This window comes from Drosophila mauritiana, chromosome 2L (assembly GCF_004382145.1).
Source record: "Drosophila mauritiana strain mau12 chromosome 2L, ASM438214v1, whole genome shotgun sequence".
In the NCBI taxonomy this organism is placed as follows: Eukaryota; Metazoa; Arthropoda; class Insecta; order Diptera; family Drosophilidae; genus Drosophila; species Drosophila mauritiana.
The window spans coordinates 18,610,436-18,624,226 of record NC_046667.1 but is presented as its reverse complement, the minus strand read 5'-3'; the positions used below and the strand labels follow the sequence as shown (position 1 = coordinate 18,624,226).

The 13,791-nt window shown below is 44.4% G+C and overlaps 1 protein-coding gene across 4 annotated transcripts in view; it reads left to right on the top strand.

Annotated features, from left to right (window-relative positions):
• The window catches only part of LOC117150248 (LIM/homeobox protein Lhx4), a 28,262-nt gene that overhangs the window by 11,517 nt on the left and 2,954 nt on the right, over positions 1-13,791 (top strand). For 2 of the 4 annotated variants that reach the window (XM_033317047.1, XM_033317046.1), the window contains exon 1: positions 12,709-13,109. The exons of the other annotated variants lie outside the window; for them this stretch is intronic. In XM_033317047.1, coding sequence (XP_033172938.1) covers positions 13,001-13,109 — 109 coding nt within the window. In that variant the 5' untranslated portion in view covers positions 12,709-13,000. Of the gene's footprint in view, positions 1-12,708; positions 13,110-13,791 lie in introns of those variants that run through there. 4 annotated transcript variants of the gene reach the window in all.

Here is a 13,791-nt window from a genome sequence, read left to right as displayed (position 1 = left end):
GTCCATTGACTTGAGCGTATGTCGCAAATTATTCGACGTCGCGCTGAAAGCGTTCATTGAACAAAATGATTTTATTGCATGAGAGACCAAGCTCCTTGGCCACTTGAAACCATTCGGCCATATGTTGCCATTTGTGACAAAACTGCACCAGACACGCCAGCTCCGCGTCCGCGTAAAGGGGATGGTATCCGTATGAGATCGGGAAAGTCGGGAAAAGTCCTGTGAAAGCGGGTAAAGTCGAGGGGTGGACGAAGCTGCTCGCTGGTGCGACTGTCGCTTGTTGTCGTTAATGCCCAATGGGTGGCAAATTGTTTTTTATTATCGCTCGGGCCGTAGCGAGACAAGTTGTTGGGTGGGCTTGTGGGCTGGACTTCGGATGGGTTTCCTCCGGCGGAAAGGAGTAAGGTCCTTGCACCCCGACTCCCTTGTCGATTGCGTGAATAAAACTTTAATGGAACGACACAAATCCCTGTTTGTTGCCCCTGCCCAGGCACACTCGTCTCCCCCATCTTTGGTGTCTCTAATGCAAAGTAATTGAGTGCGAAAATGCCGTCAGTTTTGTCAGAGGTTTTTGTGGCCTGGCGCTTGAATTTTTGATACTTTATGGCTCGTCCCCGGCACGTCCACTTCCACACGGATATGCGCAGGCATAAAGAATGCACTCCAAGTGCATTCCACTCCCAGTTGCCAGCACATTGGGGAATCGCACGGCGACGCAAAATAAAAATTTAAAAGCCAGAATGGGGAAGTGAACTCCGAATGGTCAAACTACTTTGGGTTCCACGTAGAGAAAAGGATGCTTTCCTTGCATAATTTGAACAAAGATACCATCTAAGCACTGCACATCCAAACGAATTATAATTGCTCGTATATCCTTAAATTTGTATGTTGCATCCGGAGTATTCCCAGAGCAATAAGGATATCAATAATATTTATATTATAATATTTAATAATATTTATATTAATTATCCTTAAGTTATCCTTGGAATTGTGATTCTCCTACAACTGTGCACTTTGCACAGTGTACATGTGCTGGGGTTGAACGGGTGGTGGGTTGGCGGTAATGTTGTGATGACCTCTGGGTAGACATGCAGTTGGGTCACCAATGTGGGCGTGTCAGGATCAGGACATTCCCAGTTCCTTGCCGCAGGGAGCTCACGTAAATTGGTGATTGCAGCGGGCCATTGCACGTCTCAATTTTTTTGTTTGCCGAATCTCAACTGAGAACTTGCAGCTAAGTTGAGTTTATGGCCTCAACTTCCAGGAGGCAGTGGGCGCAGCCGGAATGGGTGGGCGTGGCCCTGTGGACGTGACCATGCAGTTACGACAGCCAAAGGGGCACAGATTGAAAGTTTGTCCCTGGCGCGAGAGGATGGCGAGAGTTATGAGCTACACTTTATTTGTCACGTGAAGGACCCTTCATAAAAGGAACTCATAAATCCCAGACAATATTTATGTTCGCGATGAAATGACCCAAGGTTTCGTTTTGAGTTTAATATTGTAATATAACTTTAAATGTGTGTCTCTACTCCAAGTCAATTAAAAGAATTCACTTTTCATTTACTTAAGAGTTTGAAATACTGCCGAATAATGTTTGAAATTAATAGGAGTTCGAGAATATGAAGCCAAGAATATGAGTATGGTTAAAGGAAACTGAAAGAGCTGAGGATGTAAAAAAGTAAAATGTCCTTCCTTAAAGAGTTGCCCGTAAATTCTGGTCGAAATTGAATCCGCATCCCAATATTTCCACTCCTTTGCACACAGATTTGCTGCGTCCTTTCCGAGCGCACACTTTGCGATCCTGGGTCCTTTTATAAATATGGCGACGTCCATTTTTGTGGCTGATAATTCAACAACAGGCAAGCAGGCAGGCAGAAATAGCTCTTTGCTCCCTGCTCCCTGCTCCCTGTTCCGTGCTCCCCCAGTTTCCCAGTTTCCCCGTTTCCCACTCCACATGCTCCGCATTTCTCCCCCATTTCAGAGCCTGGCCAACCATTTTCTGCGCCATCTTGGCTTCATCAAACGCACACAAAAGACCATAAAGGCAAAGCCAAGATAATGGAGCACAGAGCACAGTCGAGTAGTCGAGCTCTCGGAGCAGGCAAATAAAATGGGCACCGAAACGAAGTCGTTAGAGTAGACGTACCCAGCCGAACCACCCAACCACCTAACCCACCCACCTAACCCCCAACAGCACCCGGCTAACCCAAGCCAACCCAAGCGATTCCATGCTGCACCCCACCACTCCGTGCCATCCCATACCATCTCCTATACCATCCCATACCACCCACACCTAGGACTTTTTGTGCCAGCTTCAAAAGAGGAAATCACCCCAAGTGTGTATTTTTATAGAGACCGCAATAAACCTTTTTCTTCTGCCATTTTTCGTTTCTTTTTTGTTTGGAACTCCCACTTTTCGTTCTAATACACTCGAAAATAAACAGTTGTGTAGTTTTGAAAGTAGCTTGACTTGGGTATTGGCCAAAAGTTCGGGTGTTGAAGCTTAAATATTTTACGATTCTCCAGATTATGCAGATCTTTAAGAAAGTAAGCATTTGAAAGAAATGCAAAGAATAAATATGAGTTTTTATTTTCAAAGTCTTGAAATCTGCTAGATAACAAAACACTTTGCTTGACCAGATATCAGTTCCTTAGTGCACGAAGAGGTTCTTGGGGACCTGACTTGCCCAGTGGTTCCTGCCCGCTTGATGAAGTTGCAGTTGAGGCACAATAAGGACTGGACGTAGTAGTAGTGGTGGAGGAAACGGAAATCGCCGTCCATAACCATAAAGGCGGCTCAACGAGGCGGCGGCGAAGGCGAAGGAGGAGGCGAACCCGATTGATGATGGGCACCTAGCTGGGGAGCACTCAAAACTGAAGAAGTGGTGGCCCACCTCCCCACTTCGCCGCCAACTGACATCCGACATGGGCCTTCCATGTCGTCGTCGTTGTCGCCTATTCTTCGGAGCTGCAGCACTTTTCCGCCCGTAAACCGTGGACCGTGGACCGTAAAAGCGTAAACCTTTTTTTCCCACATTTTACAGCTACGGTCAAGGGTGCCGGTGGTCGTTTGGTCAGCTTGCAGCTCGGACTTGACGCTTCAATGGCTGCCAACGGGCGCGCGCCTTTTGTTTGCCAGAAAAAAAAAAACAGAAAAAACAAAAAAAAAGAGAAAGAAGGGAAATAACAGTTGGCGAACAAAATGTTTTTTTGCAAAGTAGCCGAAAGCCAAGCGCATTACAAAAGCTTCAACAAAAAGAGGAAAAACTGAAAACGAGCAAGACTGAAACAAGAATGAAAATACGGAAAATAGCAAAATGTGTGTGGCGAGTGGATCCCATTGTTTAATGGCCGTCAGATGGAATGTGCGCCATAAATTGAAAAGTTATTGTGTTGCACGGTCCGCACTGCGCCCTGCCACGCCCCCGTTTGCACCCCAGCCGCCCCATTTTTCTGGTCCTGGTCCAATTGTCCTGCCAAGCAGTTTTTGCTCTCAAATTGTTGAACGAACATATTTGACAGTTAATTTTTGGTTAAAGCATGCAATTTAATGCGGCTCTTTTTACTTTTTAGTGTTTTTAGCGGTTAACTACTTGGAAAAGTTGTAGAAAGGAATATAAGTACGTGGGAGAATTGAAAGTTTCCATATTAGGAAGAACATTTAAAATAGGTGTGTTCAGAAACAAAGCAAGAAATTGTAAAAAAGCTGCTTTCAAAGCAAAATACCCTGGCAAACCATTATGAAGAACCACAATTAACAAATTGCATAACTGGCGGAGAGAAAGGAGAACAACATGCCGTCCTAGAAAACCCATCCACAAAGACTTAATCAGACTACCCGAGTGCCGGGGAAGAAAACGGAATACGAAACAAATGCATAAAGTAAATTATAATAGGCATAATAAAGAAGGTCCTGGTGAAAGGCGAGGTAAACATGTCGCAGCGCTTTGTTGCCACTTACTTTGAATGACCAGGAACCGGGGGCGGGCGGTGGGGCAAGGACATAAGTGCTCACGGCCCGGAATTAAAAGCAAACGCATTAAAAGGTGCCCAAAAAGACTTTCACCTTGGCAAATGGCGGCGGAGCAGGCGACAAAATGGCCCAGCTGCAGATGGGGTCCATCGTCGTGGGGGTTCGGGTCCTGTGCGTCCCCGTGACTTAATATTGCATGAGCTGATGGTGGCTGCCTGGAGTGAGATGGTGTGGTATCTGCTACTGGTAACTGGAGACCAGGTCGACCACACGACACCGGCAACATTTTTAATTATGAAACACTAAAAGTGGCAAAGCCAAAGTGCAACACGCCGTCGGTTGAGGCACGGCACGCGCTAATGGAGGGGAGTCCGTGATCCGTACTCGCACTCCGCACGCCGCACACCGTTCTCCGGATTTCGGAATGGCCCGGAGTGGGCGGAGTTGTGGGGGCCATTGCTATTAACTTAAACGCCTCTTTGCCGGTTAATGGAAATGAACCTGCTCGTCGTCGCCGCTGTCGGAGATGGGCAGTTATCTGGTTAAGACAGCTTAATGGTGCTGAGCACACGCACCTCACCCACACTGCACGAAAACTTGTGGAATTGCTGAAAGGCTGTTCAATAGAATTGATACGAAATTCAAGACAGGCAGACTATTTTCACTTGGCTTGCAGTTCTAGAAACGTTCTTATTATTTAAAGTTTAACAATTCCTTTTAAATTTTGTTTAGTGTAAGGAAAGCTGGCTTCATGCTAACACGACCAAGTGGTGCGAGTAGTGCTCAGACCCGTTTCCGTATCGAGTTACCATTCCAGCCCTAATTGCAGGCACGTGTGAGCCACTTTTAACGTGGCTAACAAGACAAGTGCGTGGCTCGCACCTACGAACTCAGCAGAGAGCCAACGGAACTCCACTTTGGAAATCTGAAGAGGGGGCGCATAAGTCGCAGCTAAGCCGCACGCGTTTTTCCCGGAGTTTCCACCCGGCTAGAATTTCCATATGACGATGATAACTATCCGAGGGTTGGGCCCTCCACGCAGCGCGTGTCCGGGATGATGAGTCCACTTAGCGCGCCGAGGGTTGCTCCTTCCTCGACCCCGAAGCACCGCAGTTGACTCATCTCTAGTTACAGGAGGTCTTTGAGCATTTGCCTTTTTTATTGCTCCGCTTGCTTTAGTTCAATATATCGATGACTGTCCCGGCGTCGCTCCCTCCGTGTTAAGTGATTCCCATCTTCGGACGGACAAACAAACAGTCGCATTTAACGGATGCAACAGTTGAAGTGCCGCTGAAAACTCGACGCCGAGGGTTGCTGGGCAAATTGATTAAGGTCATTATGCAGCTGGGTAGACTGACACTTAATCCCAGCGGCATAATCAGCAACATATTGCAGCAAAAGGCAAAAAAGCTTCGCCGTGAAAAGTAGCAAGTCCTTGTTTTGCACCGTAAAGTTTTTGAGCACCCAACCCCTGTGGAGTGGGAAGGTCGGCGGAGGTGAGTTCGAATGGTTAAGCACCAAGCCGTTCCTTTTATGGCTTACCCATTTTAGTTGCACAATAAACTTGCCTGGCTGTCTTCACCTGGCCGACAAGAGGGAGTGTCCTGGAACCAGTTTTCCACGGCACCGGGCGCTCCCTTTTACCAGGAAACAGGATTATTCATGAGGTCAGTTGGCATAGGATCTGTCCAAATGCATATCCCAAATCCTCGCAAGCTATAGTGGTCCGAAATCCACTTGCTGACATGTGACATCAACGATCGTGGCAACAAGTGAGAACAAACCGAGAACCTGTCCAATTCCAGACCGAGCAGCAAGCCATCCAATTCATGCTGAAACGCCCCTTAAACGCTGCAAATGCTTTTATTACATTAAAAGCATTAACATTAACTACGGTATGTAGAGCACAAAGTACCCCCGAGTTGCGCCCAATATGTCATCAATGCGCCCGAGGATTTAACCCACTGCTGCCTGGTGCTGCGCTTTGTTAACACCCTGCGGATCTCGGGGTGGCAAAGTCCTCGAAAATGCAGAGGCAATGAATATATATTATGTGTTCGTAAAACTCCGAAAACAAACAGCGGGATTTTGTCATAAGCGAGAGCTCAACGGAAATTCCTTTCTTATTTGGACTTCCGGAGTGGGGTGAACACTTGGTCCTGTGTGGTGTAAACAGAAGTAAGAAATTTTAGATATATCCTGAAGAACTAAGGAAAGCTTAACACTTTAAGTATAACTTTTCTGTTTTGTTTATCTCTCTTGATTATGAAATATTTTAAATTACTCAAAAAATGATTTGAAAAGTGAAGTGATTTGAAGTTCAATTTCATTTAATTAATTTGTGATTTGCCACCACTGTGCCAGATCCGCTTGCAAGTCCTTCCACTCGGAACTTGACTTTGTCAATGAGGCTGCTCCGAGTCAGTCACGAATTCGTCCTGGGCGAGTCCTTTTGTCCGCCACCCTCGATTCGTCTTTATTTAACTTTGTCGAATTGATTTCGTTAGATCAACAACAACGACTGCTCAAAGGGGCGGGTGATCGAATGGACAGGGGGGTGGGGATAAGAGGTGGGCAAGGATGTGGGCCAGGACAGCAGCAACACCCTCGAACAAGAACGTTTTCCTTTGCCTGGTGATGTTTCCATTTGTACAAAATAGAGCACTTAACGGGGAAAACTGCAAACAAATTATTGCACTTGCTGTCACCAGACTGACTCTGCGTCTGTGTGCGTTAGTGCGAGTGCCCCGCCCCAGGAGTCCTCCGCCGCCCCTTCTGGCGTCCTCCATTCCCGTTGCCATATCCGACCATATCCATGACTGGCGCTGCATACACTTAAAGGATTACAAGCGGATCTGTCGCTTGTTTGCCGCTAAATGGACGCATTTACCAGTTTGCCCATGGGTTGGTGGGTGGCTGGGTGGTTGGGCGGTTGGGCGGCGGATCACAATAGCCGGCGCTTTTTATGGCCAATGAATAGATGAATGAATGCATGACAAACTGACTGGATGACTGGATGACGGACTGGCTGACTGAGCGACTGAATGAGTGCGAAAAGCGGCTGGGGATCCGGATGCGGAGGCTAAGGCGAAGTTACTTAATGGATTTGGTTAAGTGCTGCATTGACATTTTGATAAATGCTTTGGAACAGATGCGCTGCCAGTCGCGCGCTCAAGGAGTCCTGGAAAGCTTAAAAGGGGGCGTTGCCAGGCCGCCACACCCAACTCCACTTTTGTCCTGCACACCGCCACTGCTTTATGATAAATAGTTCACCACTCGGCGGTCCAAGGATGGAGCTACCCATCCAACTGGACTTTCTTTAGCTAAATCTATTGACCGGAAAAATAGTCTGATGGTGGAGTAATTTACGAAAGGTTTCTGAATTATATACATTTTATTGGGAAAGGCAGATTCTTAGTTGGAGGTGTGTTGGAAAACCACATATAATGCAATACTGTTACTATCCAAATACGATGAAAATATAATGTAAAAGGAAGATAGTAAGATCTGTTATGATATTGTTCTTTCCATTCTTAAGAACGTGCTTTTTATTTTGAAATTAAATTAACTTGAAATTGTTTCATAAATATTTTCTTGTTAAATTCCCTCTTAGGGTTTTTAACATTTTTTATCCTTTAAAGCAACCATGATATAGGCAGGTGATTAAAGTTCCTCAAAGTCTACTAACTTAAAAGCCATTGGCTTTGTGTTGCTTTCATAACTTTTTTAATGTCTCTTCTTGACCAACTTCACCTAATTTTTTGGAACCCGCAGTCAAATCGCTTTGTTTCCCACCCGCAAATCAACCCCAAATAAAGTTGAGTGCCACTTTTTTGTACATTGTTGCCCCCAAATGGCGAAACTTTTTGTTTCGTAATGTGGCCTACAAGTACCGCCTAATTAGATAATATGCGGCGGTCATTGCGTTCGTGTCCTTTCGCCTGGGCAACGAGTCCTTGCAGATGACGCCCTGCTTTTCCAATGCAAAGTGACGACGCGTGCAACCACTGAACTGTCAAATTGTAGCCAAAACTAAACCCATCCCAGCAAAATAATTTAGTATTTGAAAAAAGTTGTGGATATACCCTTAAAAAAAAAACAGAAAATACATTATTATTTTCTGCACCGAAGCATATATTTTGTTTAATGTATGGGTTAGAGTAGAATTTTAAGCAATATAAACGTATAGGTAATTATTTCTTTGTTTCAAAATCTCTAGACAGATATATTACCTAAACATAGCTCTTAAGTTCTTAATCCCGTTTATTTTGTTGGGAACGCTTCCTTTAAATACTTTTCAGCTTATCCAGTTTGCTCCTTAAAGCACGGGTATTATAATCCAAATGCAAATATGTAGTTTTTGGCCAAAACTATTCCACATAGTTTTATTTAAATATTTCGGTAGAAAATATCCGGGAAAGGGTATGTGCTTAAAATAAAAAAGGCAAAGTCGGGGAGGCCGTCGCATAAAAAGGACGACCAGGACGAGGACGACGCCACCGCGCACAATTTGAATCCTAATGGATGCGTGCGGCGCGGCAAACGAGTGGCACGCACGCGATGAAGGCACATCTGGCGGGGATTGCCGTGTCCTGGAGTGCTCGAGTCCTGTCTCCTTCTGGCCTTACTTTATTCCTGACCCGGACCACGGCGGAGGTGTAAAGTTCACGTGTGCCCACTTACCCAGCCCACGGAGCACGGATGCCGTTTTATTAATGCTTTTGGAGTGCTTTCAATATTTTATCGCGCATTTTGCCCTATGAGTTGGGTTGGTTCGCTGCCTTCTGGCAGCACGATATCAATCGTTTCTGGCCGTTCCCTCGTTCCCGTGTTCCCTCGCTCCCTCGCTCCCTCGTTTTCCCCATTTTTTTTTACCCCTTTCGAAGTGCATCGGTGTTGCGTAATAACTTTTAGTTGGTCACTTTGCTGTTGGTCTGCTGGGCAGGAGAAATGTTTCAGTGGGTGGGGCATACATATAAATAGTGGCCCACCGCCCTCTATTATGATTATGACTTTGACTCTTTATCTAAATGGGTCTTTTGTTTGTCCATGCGCGGACTCCGCTGGCGGCGGAGGTGGAGTCGAGCTATGTGGCCATATGAGTCCGAGCTCCACACTCCTTACTCCATTCATGTTGATTACGGTCATTTGCTGTTTGGAGTCGTCGAGCTGCAATTGGTGGGCACTCTTGGCGGCCATCGAGGTGGGGCAGATCAATTAAGTTGTCAATCTAATTACCTGGAAAGGATCTGAACAGATGTCAGCGCTGGCCCAAAATAACATAATGTCGCGGAATCGATCAGAAGCGGGCTAATTATATCGATGAAATGGAATCTAGCCAGGCTATGACAGACAGAACTCATCCAATGCAAATGCAAAGTTATGGTATTAAAAAATCGATTTCCCTTCCCTTGGGAAGACAAACTGTATTTGTTAGGGTTTATTCAATTTAAATAAACTTTAAATGGTTTTATTTGACTGCAAGAACAGTGTCACATATTTCTGGGTTTGACATTTTAGTCATGTTTATTTTTCGGCAACGTGGTGAGCTTCGAAAGACAGCTAAACCAGCTCAACCAGCTAAACCGAGTGGCAACAAAAAGTGTATATAAATTATAAACCGAACAATATGGAAGAGTAAGCTGCGAGGCATTAGTGTGGTGGCAACGCTTTTAAGTCTTAACGTTGAGGCAACACGACAGACTAAAGTCGCCAAGGGACTTTTGGGCCACGAGTTGCAGCGCAACTATGAAAGCCACGAGGATATAGCCAGAGGTTACACTGCAAGAAATTTACCCTATTTGCTTCTAGTCTTGTGTCGATAGGAAAGGTTTGTGGGACTCTTAAGCCAGTTAGCTAACTTGAGTGGCAATAGAAAATAGTAGATGTTAGATATTCAGCTTGATATCATACAGGAGTTGTCATATTTGTAGTACTGAAACTCCTTTTATTATGAGAAAAGATAATACTTTACAGGTTTTGAGCATATAAATAGTGATGCAATACCATATTCCTGTTGATATAATACTCTGTATTTTATGCTGAGATATAGCCGAGTTTTTGTTTCATCTGCTATTTAGCTGTTTTGCTGCAGGCTGGCCATTTTACAGGGCGTGCCCGCAACCCCCAGTGCACCCTCATCGGGGAAGTGGTTGTAGTTGTTGCTGGTTGTGGGTGTATCCCCCATTCCCACCACCACCACCCACCTGGTTGATGAGCATTTGTCTTTCGCCCGTCGCGATTAAGCAACAAGCTCGGCCAAAAAGAAAAGGCGAGTCGCTGGAGTTGCGTGTGTCCAGCTTGAGAAGTCGAGGACATGTCGTGTTTTTTGGCTGTATGAATTTTTGAAAGCCCTGTCTCTGGACGCTTAATACCATAATATCGGGGTGGAGCGATGTGCTTCCACGGAAACAGCTGCTTTTGGCTCCTGCGAGACGTAATCCCGGCTTTGGCTGCCTTGCCGGTTGTCAGCATAGTTGAGCTCGCCTCCGGGTCCAGGAACCCGGCTCCCTGCTCTCCTGCTGTCCAAAGTAATGCTTAGCGACATGGATAAAACCATACATATATTGTATGTTGACTTAGGTATATTCCTGTTTGCCTGGCTGCGTGCCGCTCAATTTGCCTTCGATTGCGAGGCCGCCATTTTGCCCAGGGCAGCCATTCAAATTCGCTTTTCTTTTTCGCTCTTTTTGTTGTGAGTCCTGTTGTCGAGTCCTGACAACGCCGCTGTCTGCCATGAATTTGTATCGGTTTTCTTTCATTCGACGAACACAATTGTGTGCTTCCATTCTTGTGCCCATTTCAATGGGGCCTGCGAAATCCCCAAGAAGTAGACTACGAATTTAAAGTGCACATATCTGAAGGAAAAGTTAAACAAAGATGCTTCAAAACCAGATTGCTATCTGATTTCAAAAATATTTGAGATATATAAATTTAAATTTATCACAAATTTAACTTCATTTCATGTTATTCCTGTAAAATAATATATATATCGGTTACTTTCCGTGGTCAAATGTTTTATTGTCATTTCTTGTATTTTACATAAAGCTGTTATCGTTCAGTGTATAATGCCATTGTGAATAAAATCTGAGAAGCCTGGGAGAACTGCAGAAAGATACATATATTCCAACCAGACTGTCAAGTCAAATTACAAAGAAGAGCCTTTATAAACTCTCCAAAGTCCGAATGCCAAATGCGAGTGTGTGGGTTTCCTCGTTTGCATGCGTGCGTGTGTGGGTGCGAGTCCCGTTGGCTACGCACATTATTTTGGCCTTTGGAAAATGGCCGAAACCAAGAGGCCGAGAGCGCCGACCACTTGGCAGCTCATAGCCATAAGTCTCGTCTCGTCTCGCCTCACCAACCGACTGGCAAACTAACTGACGGGCGGTCGAAGCGCTCGAGAGTGTTATAATGCACTGAGAGAAATATCGGACCAAACTTGCTGACACAACATGTTGTTGAGTTAGGCATCTATATTTTGCATAAGCATATTCCAAGGAAAATTAATTTAATTTTATTAAATAAAATTTTGAAATTTAAATATACCTATAGCATAAGTTTATTGGAATTTAAGGTTTTACGCTTCAAAATCAAAGTTCCCTAAGCATTACACTGAAAGAAAAGAATAATTATCGTTGGAATAGAACTAATTGTTATATTTCCAATATGGTGATTCGATACTCCTTCTCAAACAAATTATTTTGAAATGTAGAATAATAGAAATTTGAACCTTAAGCATAAAACTGTAGCATTTTGATTGAAGTTTCTCGGTGTGGGTTTTTGGTTGCAAAGGGTTAGGGGTTAAGGGCTAGGGGGTTCGTGGGGGCTAGGGGCCAGGGGTAGGGGTAGGCGTTCCTGGGTGGCAGGTGCGCAGACGTTGCTCTCGATCAGCCGGTCGGTCGGAGTCAGTCAGTCAGCTATTTAACGGCTTTAAGGTCATTTTCACAGTTACGAAACAATGACACAACAATAAGCAATGGCAGCCAAGTGCGCACAAACACACACACACTCACAAACACGCACACACACGAATGTACGGGCAGGATATGACAGGGTAGAAGAAGAGTCGGCCGAACTGCAGTGCAGAACAATGCAAACATATTTATGTGTATTTTTAGTGCACACCAGTGTGTTTTCCAACCGAATTTGCCAACAATGCGAAAGCGAGAGAGAGACCACGAAAGTGGAATAGAGGTGGGCCGAGTGCCAGAAAGAGAGCGCGGGTGCTGGCAAAAAAGCCGAGCTGAACAGAGCTTTTCAGAGACCACTCCCCGAAAACTGCAGGCGACGTCGACGCACACAAAACAACCAATCCCAGGCACAAACACACAAAAAAGCCAAAAGAAAACCCCCCTGTAACACACACACACACACATACGCACGCCACACGCACACGCATGTCAGTGGAAAATGGAATGTGGCAAAGTGTTACAATGCAATTTCCCCGCTTTTTGTTTTTGGCGACCAACCCAAACTCAATTGTTGAGGCCAAAGGGAAAAATACAAAAGAAAACAGCGAAAAAAGGCCAGTCTGGAAAACTGGCACAGCCAGAGCAGCAACAACAGCAGCACACATTTGGCACAGGGTGCAGCTGAATCGGCTTTCCAATTGGAAGCGCTAAGGGTTGGGTTTCTCATTCCAGCTGTGATTATGTCAGCCCCTGTGTGTGTGTGTGCGTGGCTGCATTCCAGTCCACCCCCTTCTCCAATAAGCAACCGAATCGTGGGCCGTTAGTCGTCAGTTGCTTTCCAAGCCTCGAAGTTGCCGCTCGGTATTTTTGCCCGGTCATTCGTGCAGCTAAAAGTTCTGTGATAACGGTAGACAACAAGCCAAGCCGAAAAATACAAATAAAAAGTAAACTAAATCCGAAATTCGTTAGCGAAAAAAAAAGTTTGTGCAAAATCAAGCATAATGTGGATTGAGCCAACGGAAACCACAATGTGAAACTGTGAAAGTGATGGTTGATTGCTCTGCATAGGGAAAGAATCCAATCAGAGTGCGTCGGGATTTCCACCGCCACCAACAGTATGGAACTTTTGAAGCTAATGATGTTCAAAAGTGACTTCCTGTCCAATGGCAAATGTGACGATCGCGTACCGCCGATTAACCTGAGTCAATTGCCAGAGTTCTTGCTATGTAAGTAGCAAAAAGGGTTACCACCTCGGTTTGATACACCTAGTGGGTCATAGGTCGTGTCAATCCGAAGACAAGTTGTGTGATTTCAAAAAAGGAACGGTCAAGAATCTACATTTATATGGATCGAAAGTATAGTGTTGTTGTGGATAAAAACATGTAAATTAGAAGAGAAGGGGTGTGCTATGAAAATCAGAATAATTCTAGTGATTATGTGTTATTTTCTTTTTGCAATTGCGAAAAAGGACTTAGGGAAATCATCAAATTCGCGGTTTAAATATAATTTTTAATCGCAATACGAGCTACTTTCTAAATTTAAATAATTAAATTTTATTAACAAATGTGATTTCAACAGCTTGCTAATTGCTTTTTGATTAATTTTCCAAAGGTATAATATCAAAGCCGATGTTATTTACATCTAATTAATATGTTTCAGCACATTTCCATTCTTCTTATAAAATTGAAATATTGCAATGAAAAACAATGTGTAGTGCAGTTATAACAGGATAATCATTTTTATTTTCTATCAGAGAATATATATATATTTGTATCTCCCATTTTGATTTTTTAATTTAACTGTAATATGTGCACGGAAGTCTAATCTTCTTTAAAATCTCTTTGAAAATCTTTTTGGTAGAAACACTTCTAGTTTTTCAATACTTACGCTCTAATCGGAATCTTTTCT